Source organism: Eurypyga helias, unplaced genomic scaffold (genome assembly GCF_000690775.1).
Source record: "Eurypyga helias isolate BGI_N326 unplaced genomic scaffold, ASM69077v1 scaffold33326, whole genome shotgun sequence".
In the NCBI taxonomy this organism is placed as follows: domain Eukaryota; kingdom Metazoa; phylum Chordata; class Aves; order Eurypygiformes; family Eurypygidae; genus Eurypyga; species Eurypyga helias.
The window spans coordinates 6,088-20,594 of NW_010257898.1; the positions used below are offsets into that span (position 1 = coordinate 6,088).

Sequence of the window (14,507 nt, forward strand, 5' to 3'; positions counted from 1 at the left end):
ATGATGAGGGAATGGTATTTGGAGAACAGAAGGCAGATCGTGTTTAGAAAATAGGCTGGTAGAGTCATCCTGGAGAAGGTTCTTAGTGCGATTTGTGGGACGGAGTTTTGGAGAATGGACCAAGCAATGCAGGAGCAGGAGGGAGGAAAACCCAGGAAATGGAAGGAGGAAGCCCCAGAAATCCTCAGTAGTGTCAACCGTTGCTAGTGCTTGGCGTAACGACTTTGGGAGCAGGGCATGAGATTAGGGTTTTAGTTCTGCAGTAGTTCAGTAGGACAAAAGGTTTAATCTGAAGAAATGGAGTAAAATTTAATTATCAATGTAGGTGATATCAGTCTTGGATTGATCTGCACAATCTTGTTGTTCACTTCTCTCTGGCAGAGACACTTCTGTGTTGGCATTCATCCCACCTAATAGGAAGGTAAAAGCCATGTGCTTGTTGAAACATCTTGGGATAAGGGGTACATAATAGTAATTACTTAAGAAACCTTAAAATGTTGGAAATAATCCACAGTAAGAAGCTACTGTAGATTCTACTACTTTGCATTTGCTCAGTAAATGATAAAACCAGGTTTCCTCTTTATTTTTCAGCTATTTAAGTTTCTGATTTTTATGCAGTTACAGTATTAAAATGTCTGGGGAACATGCTACAGGATGGCTTTTCTTACCGGAATGTTGATAATGCAGCAATTTACATCTGTGTTTTATAAGCTTCTAACAGAGTTAAGTCAAGCTTGAGGTTAGTTTGAGTCTGAGTGCCCTGAAGTCTTCTCATCTCACAACTTGGCAGTTTCCAGCTACTGCTTTTGCCAATGCAGTGCATATATGTTCAGTTTATGGTTTGTGGAGAGCTTTTTGTGTAATAGGCAGTAGTAGGTAGGTACTGAAATAGGTCGTGAAGAAGACCCAAAACCTTTATTGTGTTGGATCTCCTGTGGTGGCTGGGAAATAGTTTGTATCCAAGGTTTTAAACTCCAGATAGCGGAGCCCTGGGATACAGGCCAGGATTCTTAACTGAAAGAAGCAGTTGCAGCTCTGAAGGCAAATGATCTGTGTTGATTAACAAAGTAGGAGGCTTGCTCATTTTATTATTTTTTAGTGACTATTGTTATCCGTACTAAATATTCTAGTAATACTTTGGTAGTATTACCTCACTGACTCAGGAAACCCCCAAGACACAATCCTCTCAAGAAACCCCGTGGCAAATAGGTACTTATTTGATGGGTATTTGATGAGTATTTGATCTCACCAGCCTTACAGTTGGGTGAGACCGTTGTAACTCACACTAAGTGATAGTCCTTTCCACAGACCTTTCGAATATACTTTGCCAAAGGTACTTTTTTCATTCTGAAGTATGAATATTCTGTTCCTGGTTTATATTCCCATTAACTCTAGGCACATTCCTTTGTACCTGTTAGGTGGTTCTTTTCCAATCTTATTTTTAACTTGCATTTTTTAAACTGCATTGTTTAGCTATAATAATTAGCTTTTTTGTGATCGTTTTCAATACTTACATGTATAGTTTGGAGCTGGTTGGTTGCCCAAGAGGTTGGTTTTGGTTAAAACCTCTGCCATTGAGGAGATAACAGCTGTACAGTAGCAAATCTAGAAAATAGGTAGTGATTGCTGTATCAGCTAATTTTTGTAATGCTTTATCTGTTCTTAAGTTTGCTGGAGGGATAATCTAGGCAGCAGACTGCAGCAGCATCAGAGATACCACTTTGTTTTTTCTTAGGGAATAGTTGAGCTGTCTCGGAGGAAGATTTGTATTAAATACCTTCCCTTTTTTGTGGGTATATTGCATTCCTTCAAGCTGGCACAAACTTCTAAAGCATTTCTTGTGTGTTCCTGTTGGACCTGTAGTTGGTGTCGACACTGTTCATTGAACAGTATGAGTTGTTTTCAGGAAGCCATAAAGCGGCTAAGGAAGGGAAGGGAAACTGCAGTGGGAGTATTAAGATAAGGAGCTTTCAGTGAGGTCAAAACTACACTGGGGTCAAAGAAAATAATAGTTGTGCTGAGCAGCACATGGTAATTCTGAGCGTTTTCAGGCTGTTTAAAAATGTTTGTTTATATTTCAAGGGTTTGTCATCAAAAGCTTAAGGTAGGGTTTCCTTCTATTATTTATATTTCACATTTGTATGTTGGACACTTCCCTTTCAGACGATGGTATCTGGCATCTAGAAGTTAGAAGAACTGATGTCCAAGAAAATTAGTCCAGGTCAGATCAGACAGAACACTGGTATTTTCAAAGTTACCAGTTTTAAAGGAAAGGGTGAGTGAAGGAAAAGAGTGGATGGGGGAAGATGAAGTGTTTCCTTCCAGAAGCATCCTTAATGAAGGAAATAAACACTTCTCAGGTAGACTAGCAGAGAGAGCAAGACATTCTGTATGCCCCTTCTTTCTAGCAGAGGTCAGAAATGTCTCTTTACATGTGTATTTCCCCAGAGAGAAACAAATGAGAAAAGTGGCATCATAATGCAGATCCATTTCTCCTTCCTTTGTCCCTAAATAGGATCTGCTAAACCACCATTAAATGAAACACGGTGGAATCCTAAAGGCAATATAAATGGCTATAAAAATACTCCTTACCTGGGCTTCCATAACTTTAAACTGTTTTTCTTGTTCTTTCAACCCACTGAAATATTTAGTGAGATGATCCACCCTGTGGAAACAAAGCAGACGTACTGAGCAAAAAGGAAATCCTAAACCACAAACCCCAGGTAACTTCCACGGCCCCTCGCTGGCAGTTCCGTGCTGCTGGGACATTCCAGAGTCCCCTGACCGTTCTGCCGGAGGTGTTCCTGCGAGCATCATGGAACGGAGCAGCAGTTCTGGGATGCCCAGGGACTTGTTGCCCAGGGGCTCACAGACTCACACGGGTTACAGCAGCTTTGGGTGACAGCCACTCAGCCCCCGCTGCTGTGGGTGAGATCTGAGGCCACAGTATTTCTTCCACCAACATGCAGGTGATGAGCCATGAGCTCATGAGCTTTCATTCTCGAAAACTGGTTTGACATTCAAATCCCTATTTCCATGCAGTCCAAAGGGACTGTGTAGAGAACTTCCACGTAGTGCCTCCAAACTGTGGTGTTCGCCATGTGCTCTCTGCATCCTTCACCTCCACTCCCATCAGTTCCTTATTCTTGGCATCTGACACCCCACAGGCTCCTCAAACCCCTCTCTGCTTTGTCCTAAGTATTATTTCAAAGTTTCCGTGCAGGGCTGTGCGAAAAAGCTGCTGCTGGATGGGTCGGATGCCTTTTGGGGTCAGTTCAATGCGAAGCTCAAAGAACCTGAGGGTTTAATAAGATTAAAAGCCACGGGTTTAGTGGTGATCTGACTCTGCTGTACCTGCCATACCGTGATGCCAGATCAACTGACTTTTCCCCTCCAAGCAGTAACTTTACCTACAATGTACCATCTTCAAAGCTTTCTAGAAAGAGAGAACACAGTTGTGCTTGGGAGCAGTTACACACATACTGCTTGATCTCATTCCTAGGTTTTGTCAGTGACCTGCTTATGAGAATAAAGTTAAAACCAACATCATAATTCTAAATTATTATGAATTAAGAGTCGAGGTAGAGAATTTTCCAAGAGCATACTTGAGTACTCTGTTCTGGGCTCCAGCTTTTCTGTGAGTTAGGCAGGTGGAGGCTTGTCTGAAAGACAGCACAGAGAGCAAAGGGAGCACAAGCATGTTTCCATGGAATTTTCTTACTATGGCAACTTTCAGACCCATTGTGCCTCTCTCTGAAGTCAGTTTTAGCAGAAGAGGAAACGGCTGAAACAGGCGTTAAAAGCTGCTTTGAAGAAGGCTTTGCTGTCTGGCTTTCAGTGCTGCCTCAGAGGGTTCTGTTCTCCCTGCATATAACTTCTTCGTGTCATTTAAAGACAGAGTAAACAGTCATCTAGAATAAACCTCTGAATGATGATTTTGCACTTTCTTTTTTAGAATACTAAACCAATTTAAGCGATATTCCTAGTGAGGGGGTATTTCAGAGAAGTGTTTGAATGGAAACTCAGTTAATTAAATACAGTTTTAGAGCCAATATCATTAATTTCTTGTGGAAAGCTGTAGTCTCAAGCTATAAAGCCACAAACTTATTCTGCATCTGGGGGTAATTGGAGATATCTTAAACTTCCATTCAGAAGTCTAAGCTGCTCAGTCTGCGTAGTATTCGCATGGGGGGTGTAAGTACGCGCGCTGCAGCGCAGTGACGGAACTGTTCTTCCACCGTTCCCTCGTGAGTATGATTTTCATAGAGCTGGACTGCGCATTTGGCTGGAGCTTACAGGCCTTTAAATGTACATCAGGAGTGCCAGAAACTCTTCTGACATTGCCGTGATGCCAGCCTCTCTCATTTTTCACCGACTGCTTATTTCCTACGTGCATTCTAGTTGGACTCTTCATAAGCGCTTTACGAGCTCCTGGATGTTCATCTCGCTCAAAGCTGAAGATCTGCAGGGTACACCGACTGCGGGTCAGAACAACGTACTTGTTAGATGTGGCCTTCAGCCTTTCTTCATTGCTTTCTTTCCGTTCTTGTTCGAGGTTTACAAGGTAATTCTCTTTTTGCACCAGCTCCCATGTTATGATTTTTTGATCTAGGCCAACTGGAAGATCTCTTCCTAGAGGAAAAAAAACCCAGAAATTAAGAATTATATTTGATTCCCCTTTCCCTTATAGTAGTAATAGAAGGCTGCTGTGCTAAAGAAAAAACAAGTCTTGCCAGCTTTATGTTCAGATGCACTTTACCATCTAAGCTTCCCTATTACAACAATTACAAATAGGAAGGAAAAATGGTGAATAAATCCCTCCGCCTTGAAGTATAACCTGTTGTTGCCAGGTGCCCCAGCCAGCAGCAGGCTACAGTTTCACAGACGTATTTTGAGTGTAACATACTAGTTCTGTACCTTCCTAAAGACTGCCAAAAGGGCACACTTGCTGCATGCTCCAAACACTACTGAATCTATCGCCTGAGCAGCCAGGTACTTGAATTTAAGAGTCTTTAGTATGCGCTGGTAGCCAGGGGTGTGTGAAAGGGAGCTTAGTCAAAGGGCTCTGAATTGCTCCGGTCTGACAACAGGTCTGGTCCAAAGCCCGTTATCAGCCTAGACACGAGGGGTAAATAGGCTTCTTCACAGACACCTTTAAACTAGATGGGCCAAGTGTGCCATCACTATAGAAAGCTCCCAAATGCCTTCTGTGATTAGCTGAACTTCATCTTCCTTTTTAGTGATACCTTTTAAGAGATCACCATTTCTCTGAGCATGCTGGCTCTCTCTGCATGTCTCTGTATTGGGAAATTCCACTGATCCTAGTAAATTTTTAGACTTGGTGTATGTTTTTAGGGTTGTCTGTACTTAAAAATTACTAAAATTCAGGAGCAAATGAAAGAAACTTATCCATTGTTGTAAGGAACAACTGGAGAGGGTCCAGCACAGGGCCACCAAGATGATGAAGGGCCTGGAGCACCTTCCACATGAGGAAAGGCTGGGAGAGCTGGGTCTGTTCAGCTGGAGAAGAGGAGGCTGAGGGGGGATCTTTTCAATGCTTATCAATATCTAAAGGGTGGGTGTCAGGAGGATGGGGCCAGGCTCTTCTCAGTGGTGCCCAGTGACAGGACTAGGGGCAATGGCCCTAAACTGGAAAACAGAAGGTCCAGCCTGACCATGCGGAGACCCTTCTTCACTGTGAGGGTGACAGAGCCCTGAACAGGCTGCCCAGAGAGGTGCTGGAGTCTCCTTCCCTGGAGACTTTCCAAAGCCCCTGGACTGGGTCCTGTGTGATCTACTCTAGGGGATCCTGCTCTGGCAGGGGGGTTGGACTGGATGATCTCTAGAGGTCCCTTTCACTCTCTGAATCCGTGTAACCAGTTTTATATCAACACCTTTGTTGTGGTAACTGTGGTGCATAAAGAAATGCATTGTCGGAAACCATTTATAGAACTAAGCCTTAATTTTTCATTTGTACTCTCCTGGCATTCTTTGTTAAAATTAAATTGTGACTTAAGGAAATCTTAATTGCTCGTCAGTTTTGCCTGTGCAGCATGTCCTAGGAGAGTGTCAGGGATGCTTATTAACAACTTACCCAGGTGTTCTTTTTTATGTTCCATTTTGTTGAAGATTCTTCGGACAACCAGGGTTATGTGGTTAATAATGATAAACGGTGGCGCTAAGGCCGGCCGGCCGTGGTATTCAACAATCAGGTTGTAACGCTGCATTTTCCAGAAAATGTCTGCGTTGCCCTGAACAACTTGAAAAGTGTAACTGTAATTGGGGGAAAAGAATAGTATGTCACTGACTTTCCTCAACAAGCTGAAGCTTATTATTACAAAATTTAGTCCCACGTTTACTTCAAAAAGGGAGCAGGAAATTCAGCAAGCAGCATCAGTTTAATCTCAAGTTTGTGCATATTAAAATAATTAAAAATAATAGATATTAAAATAATGCCAGTTGAGCCTTCAGACATTAAAAAATACATCAGGTTTTTTTTCTTTAAAAGAAAGGTAATTCCACTTCACTCAGGCAAGATCAGCAAACGTGCCACACCAGTTCCTCAGCCAAATGAATCACTATTAGCCGTGCTGACACGCAGCATTTCCCCTGTGTGCGGAGTATCCACTGTTGTCTGCCAAGTCCACAGCTGCTTTGCACCTGCAGCACAGCCAGGGCTCCAGACCTTTCTGTGCACATTTAATTGCATTTTAGCAGTGAGAGGGGCTTCTTTTCCTCTTGTCTTTAGTGTGGCTGGAGTGAGGACGACGAGAACTTGAGAACTGTGTGATTACAGAAACCTACCTATCGATCCCCAAATAACACTCATTAGGAAAATGAAGATTGTGTATTAAATTGGAATAAAGCGTATTCCCGAATGACTAGCCAGCAGCAGTGTGGGCATTCAGTTAAACCTCCGCGGGCTCTGTCTTGGCGCTGAAGTCGCTCTTACCTGAACATGGCAATCAGGAGGTTCATGAGCAGAACGTTGGTGACGAGCAGGAAGATGACCAACAGCAGTATGACAAGCCAGTTGGCATAGCTGTTGGGGCAGGACTGCGAGTTCTCCTGCAGAATCTGCAGTGGGTTAAGAGTACAGTTCTTGGGATACATTCGTGATGCTGCAAAGGAAGATAGAGAAAGAAAAAAATAGTTTTGACAAATCCTGCTGCCACCTGCATTTCTTAGACTGGAGATAAAAGATTTGCATTTTGGTGGGCAAAATTTTGGGCTTTCAACAAAGAATGGCAAGAATGACACACTGTTCCTGGGGTTTGAAGTGCTGCATTTCATAGCTGTTTCAATGCAAATAGAACCTGAATCTCTGAATGTCTTTTTTTAAGAACTAGTGACAATGAGAGATAGGTATGTTTAGTGCCTTTACTGTTTAGATACAAGTGAAAGTGATGATATTGATTATTAAAATGTGATTTAATCATGGCTGCAGATAAAAAGCAGGGGAATTTTGTTCTGAATATTTGACAGTCATGAAAAGCTGAAGCCCAGCCGTGGTAATACCTTTGTACTGCTCTTGCTGGCTACTAGCAGCACCGTAAATACAAGACTCTTAAACATAAAGGGACGGCTCTTCACATGAGCTGCTGAGCTAATTCTTGCAGCTGAAAGATCATTTCTGTGAACTAACATCCAATGTCTGCAAATTTAGAGTAGCATAATGATAATTACTTTTTTGTTCTCCATTTTTCCATGAGTAATTCTTTTCCCCACTGCCCCAGGTAACCCCACGATCCTACTCCTTCGAGCAGGCGGTTATGTCAAAGCTCACCGCAGCCGGGGCTGCTTTCACCGAGCGCATCCCCTTTTATTTACTGCACGGAATGTCATTTGACAATTTAGCATTCACAGGGTCCTCTGCAAGTTTCCAGTGCCAGCTTTAGTCTTCACTAGGCAGTGATGCAGTTTCATCAGCAAATTCTGTTTCCCTCATTACCCATCTCCTTTTCCATATTCACAGAGATGTTAAACAGAACAAGCCCCCGAGGGCCCCAGGACAAATGATTCCGTTCTGGAAGTTGCCTGTGTAATTCATTTTTTTTTCCTCTCTCTTTTAACCAGTTATTTATCCAGGTGAAGACAGCCTTTGGAGTCGCAGTGGAGACCTGTGTAACTCATTCTTTTTCTCTCTCTTTTAACCAGTTATTTATCCAGGTGAAGACAGCCTTTGGAGTCGCAGTGGAGAGAAACACACATCCTAGGGAATGCTGTATCTGACCTATTTCCTAGTGAGGCGAACCCTATTCCAGAAGTATTGGTTTCTCTCTGATTTCTTTAATGGAAATGAGCGGTTGTGCTGTGCATGCTTACATCACAGGCCTTTGAAGTTAGGTGAGATGAATCCCACCCCTGCTCTCTGTCTCATTCAGACTTTTTTTGGCTTTCCTAAGACATAGGCTTTTTCTTATTAAGCAGAGCGAACAGGAAAGACTCTTTCCTTGTTTGCTTCTATGGGATTTTTCTTGTTCCGTCTATATTACCTGAAGTTTGAATCCTACTTTAATATTGCCACTGACGTTTAGCGCTGTTATTCTGGCTATGTGCTGAGGCCTTAGTTCAGTCTTCTTCGGGAGATGGCTTGTTGTGTATCTTACCTGCTTACCTAGCAGAAATGTTGCCTTTGAGCCTTTATGTCCAAGCATTTCCATGTCCTGTGATTATGTTGCTTTGTTTGAAATTTAGTGGAGGGTGCCCCTGCCCATGGCAGGGGGGTTGGAACTAGATGATTTTTAAGGTGCCTTCCAACCCAAACTGTTCCATGATTCTATGAAATGTTGCACATATGCAATTACTGGCTTTATTTGATCTGAATCACAGACTCATAGAGTGGTTTACCATTTGGGCACCTTTAGCTCCAGAGTAAATAAATGCTCTAGAGGAATGTTTATTCTAAAACATAAATGTTTGCTTATGGGCAGAGCTGTACTGCTTTAACACTGTCACATCCTGCCAAAATGTATGGAGGTGCTGTTATTTCAGTTTACAGGGGGTTAGCTGGGGCTAGGTTCAATGGAACGGAAACGGCCTGAAGTGAAAGAAGGTATGCCAGCCTTGAAAACAGCGGGTCCTGGTGTGAGCATTGCAGACAGCTTGTCTGAATGGGGCCAAGCCTTGTGCTCTCATGTAATTCCACACTGCACATTAGCTCTTTGCAAATGCACTATTTATATCGTGGTAATGTGAAAGCTTTGGCCTGCCGGACAAAGGTTAAAAAAAAGAGAAAGAAGACAATACTGGGAAGGAATTCCATGCTGTAATCAGGAGTGTGCTTTCAAAAATGGGCAAGTTAGCGGGGAAAGAAATCTCCTCACTGTCTATTTCATCCAGTGGAATCTGGCCAAATATCTGCAGGTAGGGACGATAAAGCACCCTTCTAAATATCCATTCCACTCGGCTGTCATCAGGATGGAGCAGAGCTTGAGTTGTCACACCGTAGGCAATGAGCCACACGCTCAAGAAAAATAGAAAGAAGAAAACATCCTTCATCTAAAAAAAAGAAGGGGAGGGAAGAAAAGGAGGCGAGGTGACTCTGATAGCATAATCAAGGAACATAAGAAAAAGGCTCAGATAATTCTGTTTCCTTACAAGGTTGTTTAGGTTAAAGGAGGTGGAATAGGATACAGTTCCATGTACAGAATTCCTCTCTTGACCTCGGTGTTACCCTGTTGTTCTTGGCCTGCAATCAGCATTTTTCTTTGACAGCTCATTTAGATAAGGGCGTGTTTTAAACTAAAACCTTGCTTTTCAATCATCTAACATTTAAAAATGAATGGTTTTTACCTTTTTAAGCGAATCTCATTGTACCTTTTAATGCAGATTTTCTGTGAGCTCTCAGAGTGCCATCGACTGCTCTACTGTGAATTACGGGAGCTCTGCTGCAGCAGTGAATCCTGGCAACAGCCGGTGCTCATTGATGAGTACTGAACCACTGACACAGCAGACACGGAAGGCTGCAAGGATCAGGTAGCTTCTGTCTTGGGTTTTCAAGTAAAGTAATGCGTCTGAGGGATTGTTTTCAGGACTTCCTGCTTTTAAACACTGTTTCTCTACAGAAGCAGAAGTAATTGAATCCTAAAACACTTACTTTAAAAAAAAATCTAATATGTATTTCAAGTGCAATAATTTTTCCCTGGTGGAAGAGGAACACTTCATCCTCTTCCCATCTAATCTGACAGAGTTCATTAGGGACTGTAGATTCATTTAAATTAGATCACTGGATTGTGCAGTCACAGGCATTTCAGACCTCCAGGAGGTTACTTGGAGTTCTGTTAAGAAACACAGTCTCTAAGCCAGGCAGGACATAGTTGATGTCTCTGACTTTCCCCAATCTGTGTCGTTTCCTGGGTGATTTTGAATTTAGCAGTGCTGCCGTGTAGTGGTGCCACAGCTGAGAGAGCAGTGGCAAGTCTGGAAGTACTTTTCCCCAGTCTGCAGTCTCCCTGTGAATGGGCACTGAACTACCATTTTAGCAGCTACCTGGCTTCTTTCAGCAATTCTGTAGGAAGGGTAAAAAGGAGAAAGACAGTAAGAGACAATCTTAGATTGCTTCTCCGTTTAAGTAAGGGAAATGATCTTGTTTGAACCCAGCCTTTCAAGAAGGTATCGTGTACTGAAGTAACTTTCGCTGTCGTTTCGTTTGATGTCAGGTGCAACACTGAACTACCAAAGCTTTGTGTTGGCTTGGATGGGGGGAAGATGGTTTTATTTTATGGTTTTGTTTAGGCTGCTGTTTATGTCCTTATTTACATCTTCATAACCTGTGTGTTATCTCTCGTGACTTCAGATGCCAACGTAGTAGAGACGTCACCCCTCAGCAGACACACCAGGGCCCTGGTTTACCGTGGTGTGCAGCAAGGAAGGGTTAGGAGCTGCAGATCTGCCTTGTTCTCTTACAGCCAAAGTCTGCTAATGCTGTAAGCTAGATAATGTTCAAGAACAAATATTTACTTGCCATTTACCCTTTTGCTATTCCAGGCAAATGTCAGGTTAGAGTTCCAGTTACTGCGTTTGTAGACAAATCCAAATAGCTTGGTAGTTATGTTTATTCAATGTATAGGCTTGTTTAGACTGTAGAGCTTTTACTGAGCTCTGCTGTGAGTCACAGATCAAATATTTGTAGATTCTATAACAGCACTTACAATTAGACGAACTCCTACTAACCAGTTATCACGAGCTAATTGGCCTAGAGGATTAACATGCCTAAATAAAAAGCTACTTCAACATACTAATGCATACCCAAGTACAGAAACTGTAGCCCTAACGTCTCGTTTCCCACAGGACAGTGGTAATAAATAAAAATCTTTTATCAACATCTTCCGACATGCGCTCACCAAGTGCTAAGGTTGTCATTGTAACTCGGAGCTGCAAAAGTACAAGTAAAAGTAACTCCTGGGGAAAACTTGCAAGTATCCTTTTTCACTTCCTTTTTTTTTTTTTTCCTTTTTCCACATTTCTGGCAAAGAACAATTTCCCCAAGTGGAGCAGAATCACTCAGTAAATGCCCTGCCCTTCTGTGAATGGCCTGTTGCCTGCCCAAGGTCTTTGCTCTGAATGCACACAGCTTACGAAACAGCAGGGGTAGCACTAAGTCACAGACACTCTGTTTGCCAGATCTGAGGAAAAATGGTTAGGTAAGGTACAAGGATTAGTAAATTGGGACCAACTTATTACACTACAGAGCTCTTAGAAGGATCTATCTCATACTTACTGCATCTAGTACTCATGATCAATAAGGGAATATATGCAAAATTACAAGCCTTAAAAATATAGACTGTAAACAGGTTTCCTTTGTAAAGATAAGATTTTCTACTCTCCATTTTTTAGCGAGCACAATTATTTACCTGAGAGACACTGCACACTTACCATCCTTTCCACAATTATGATCTTTGGTCCAAGTTGTTTGTGAATTGCAAAAATATGTATCAGCCTAAGTGTAAACACCATAAAATCGATGGCAAGTATTGTACGGCCAGCTTGAAAAGTGGAGTTCAGCATCCTGCAGAACACACAAAATGAAATATCAGATCTCAATAAGTCCTGCCAAGATGGATTTTCTCAAATACTGCACTCAGTTCCCAGGCACTGCCTGGTTAGGAAAAGGCAAAGTGCTTCAGGGCTGTGGTTGCATAAGCGCGTAAGAGGAACGTAATGTAGTGTCTGTACGCTGTTGAAAAATAGCCAGAAGATGGACGGACACTGTATTCTCTGTCTTGGCTTCAATGAGATTCATTTAAAAAAAGAAAAAAGGAAAGAAATTAACTTATTGCCCAGAGAAGCTGTGGATGCCCCATCCCTGGGAGTGTCCAAGGCCAGGCTGGACGAGGCTTTGAGCAACCTGGTCTGGTGGAAGGTGTCCCTGCCCATGGCAGGGGGGTTGGAACTGGATGAGCTTTAAGGTCCCTTCCAACCCAAACCGTTCTGTGATTCTGTGATATACACTGACTAAAAGTGATTGCCAAAAAAAAACCCTAAAAAAAGCAGGGCTGTTCTGTGCCTGTGTTTGAATATACCAGTATGTCTTTTTGTGGTCTCCGGAGCAACTCCTGTGATTCCACAAAAATTTAGAGGCTTCTTTTTGCAGAAACATGTCTCAAAGCTTGTAAAAGTAGAGGTCGTAGCCTGTCCTCACGTGCACATGAGACTCTCCTATCAGTGACATACGTAGCCCCTGCTCCTGATGCTGACTGCATCATGTGGCCCAGGTAGGTACCTGCAGGTTACTCCGATGATGAAAAGGAAGATAGTCACCATGTCACATTTGTTCCAGTTATCTTCCACGTACAGTTTAAATTTTTTCATTAAATTTGTGTCTTCATCTGTATAGAAACTCTGCAAAAGAGGAATAATCGTTGGTATTGATCTGTTGCCAGTTTCACTGTTTTTTGGGAGTTGTAACATAAAACCTGTTTCCTTTTTTTTCCTTTCATTGCAAAGAAACCAAATTCCTAGTGTAATAGGGAAAAAAGCTTGAAAACATAAGCTCAGCTTACTGTCTTAACAACAAAGGTGGATGAAAAAGAAAAAAATAATGTATTCTTGTGATATTAACGTAAAGCATTTTTGAGGCCTGGTTTAAGATTTCGTCAACACTGGAGCTGTTAAACGCTGCCACAGCTTCCAGCCCAGGTTCGGTTTCTAGACGTTGCTGTCTGAGCAGCAGGAACAGATTTGGCACTTGTACAGGGGAACTGTCAGTGGGTGCACGTGGGATTATAGGGCAGAGAGCTGGGTTTCTTAACGGGGTTTTAGCCCCGCGCTTGTCGCGTTCTGCAGGTTTGTAATGAAATGTTCTTTGGTATCACTGCCTAAGTTCAAATAAATCGTAATAAACTGACGTCCCCTTCACTCTCCCCATTGCCTACGTGATGAACAACGGCCTGTTCTTTCAGAGGACGGGTTTACACTGCTCTCTGTGTGTAAAGAGCGCGGCTGCACGCCCCCCCCGCTGGCAACGCGCTGGCAGCCTCTCTTCACATGTTATTGTGGTGGTTGAGCTGAGGACGTTCCAACCCCAGGAACTGGGAGAGTCATGGAGAAGTTTAGGTTTGGGGATTGGTTTGTTTGTTTAAGAAAAGCAAACCAAAAAGAGATGTGCTCGTGTTTTGAGTTGAGAAGAATTTTAGGAAAAACACAGATAATCTGAAATCATGTATTTGGTGTTTTAAACAGTCCCCGGCGGGGAGGACTCTCTTAAAAGGATGTAGAGCTGTCTGCTGTGTTTGCAGGTGTAGCATATAACTTCCAGCTTACATTAGGTGTGGTGGGAGGACCCAGTTCTGGGGAGTGAAATCAGAGAGATACTTTGGTAAGTGAGAGACACCTGGGTTTTGGCAGCCCACCTGGCTATGGCTGGAGCAGGATGGGAAAACAGGGGTGGAGCTGTGGTTTTACATGGTGGAGGAAGCAGAGCTTGCTCTGGGAGGGAGAGGAGGAGAGTTTTGAGTAAGGTAAGTTCTGTATTGCTCTGCTGTGCGAAACTACCTGGCACTTGAAATCTTGAAGCTTGTAGTTACGTGGATTGTAAATTGCCCCTGGTTTTACTGTGTTGTTACTAAGGTGTTGTTACTCACCTGTCGGATTTCTTCCAAGACCAGGGTAAAAACCCAGAAGTAAAGTATAATTTCTGTAGCAGAAGGACCCTCGGGTGGAGGTGGTTTAAAGTCCATTAAAAGGACATAAGTGAATAGAAACAGAAAAGCAAAGTACATTATGACGTTCCCCATAAATACAGTTACAGGGGCACTCCAGAATTTTCTCCACCGAGTAAACATGAATGTCACCCACACGTTGTTTTCAGAACGGTTCTGCTTTTCCAATTTACCGTTTCCTCTGCAAAACAAAAAGAATATAGGCTTGGTGATGATTTCCTAAAATTAGTTCATGGGAATTGGCTCAGTATTATTCTATATAAAGCTTCTCGCAAGATAGTAACAGGCAGATGCTGGGGATGGCAAAGAGGAAGGCTGCAGGAGTCAGAGCACTCACATTCCCGC

The 14,507-nt window shown here is 42.8% G+C and overlaps 1 protein-coding gene across 1 annotated transcript in view; it reads right to left on the reverse strand.

The window, feature by feature from the left end:
* Positions 1-309: 309 nt before the first annotated feature.
* The window catches only part of TRPM5 (transient receptor potential cation channel, subfamily M, member 5), a 38,693-nt gene continuing 24,495 nt past the window's right edge, over positions 310-14,507 (reverse strand). The window contains exons 15-24 of the mRNA XM_010154191.1: positions 14,085-14,343; positions 12,725-12,843; positions 11,878-12,010; positions 9,327-9,501; positions 6,953-7,121; positions 6,095-6,273; positions 4,500-4,632; positions 2,593-2,665; positions 1,515-1,605; positions 310-410 (exon numbers count right to left, since the gene is read on the reverse strand). Coding sequence (XP_010152493.1) covers positions 310-410; positions 1,515-1,605; positions 2,593-2,665; positions 4,500-4,632; positions 6,095-6,273; positions 6,953-7,121; positions 9,327-9,501; positions 11,878-12,010; positions 12,725-12,843; positions 14,085-14,343 — 1,432 coding nt within the window. The remainder of the gene's footprint in view (positions 411-1,514; positions 1,606-2,592; positions 2,666-4,499; positions 4,633-6,094; positions 6,274-6,952; positions 7,122-9,326; positions 9,502-11,877; positions 12,011-12,724; positions 12,844-14,084; positions 14,344-14,507) is intronic.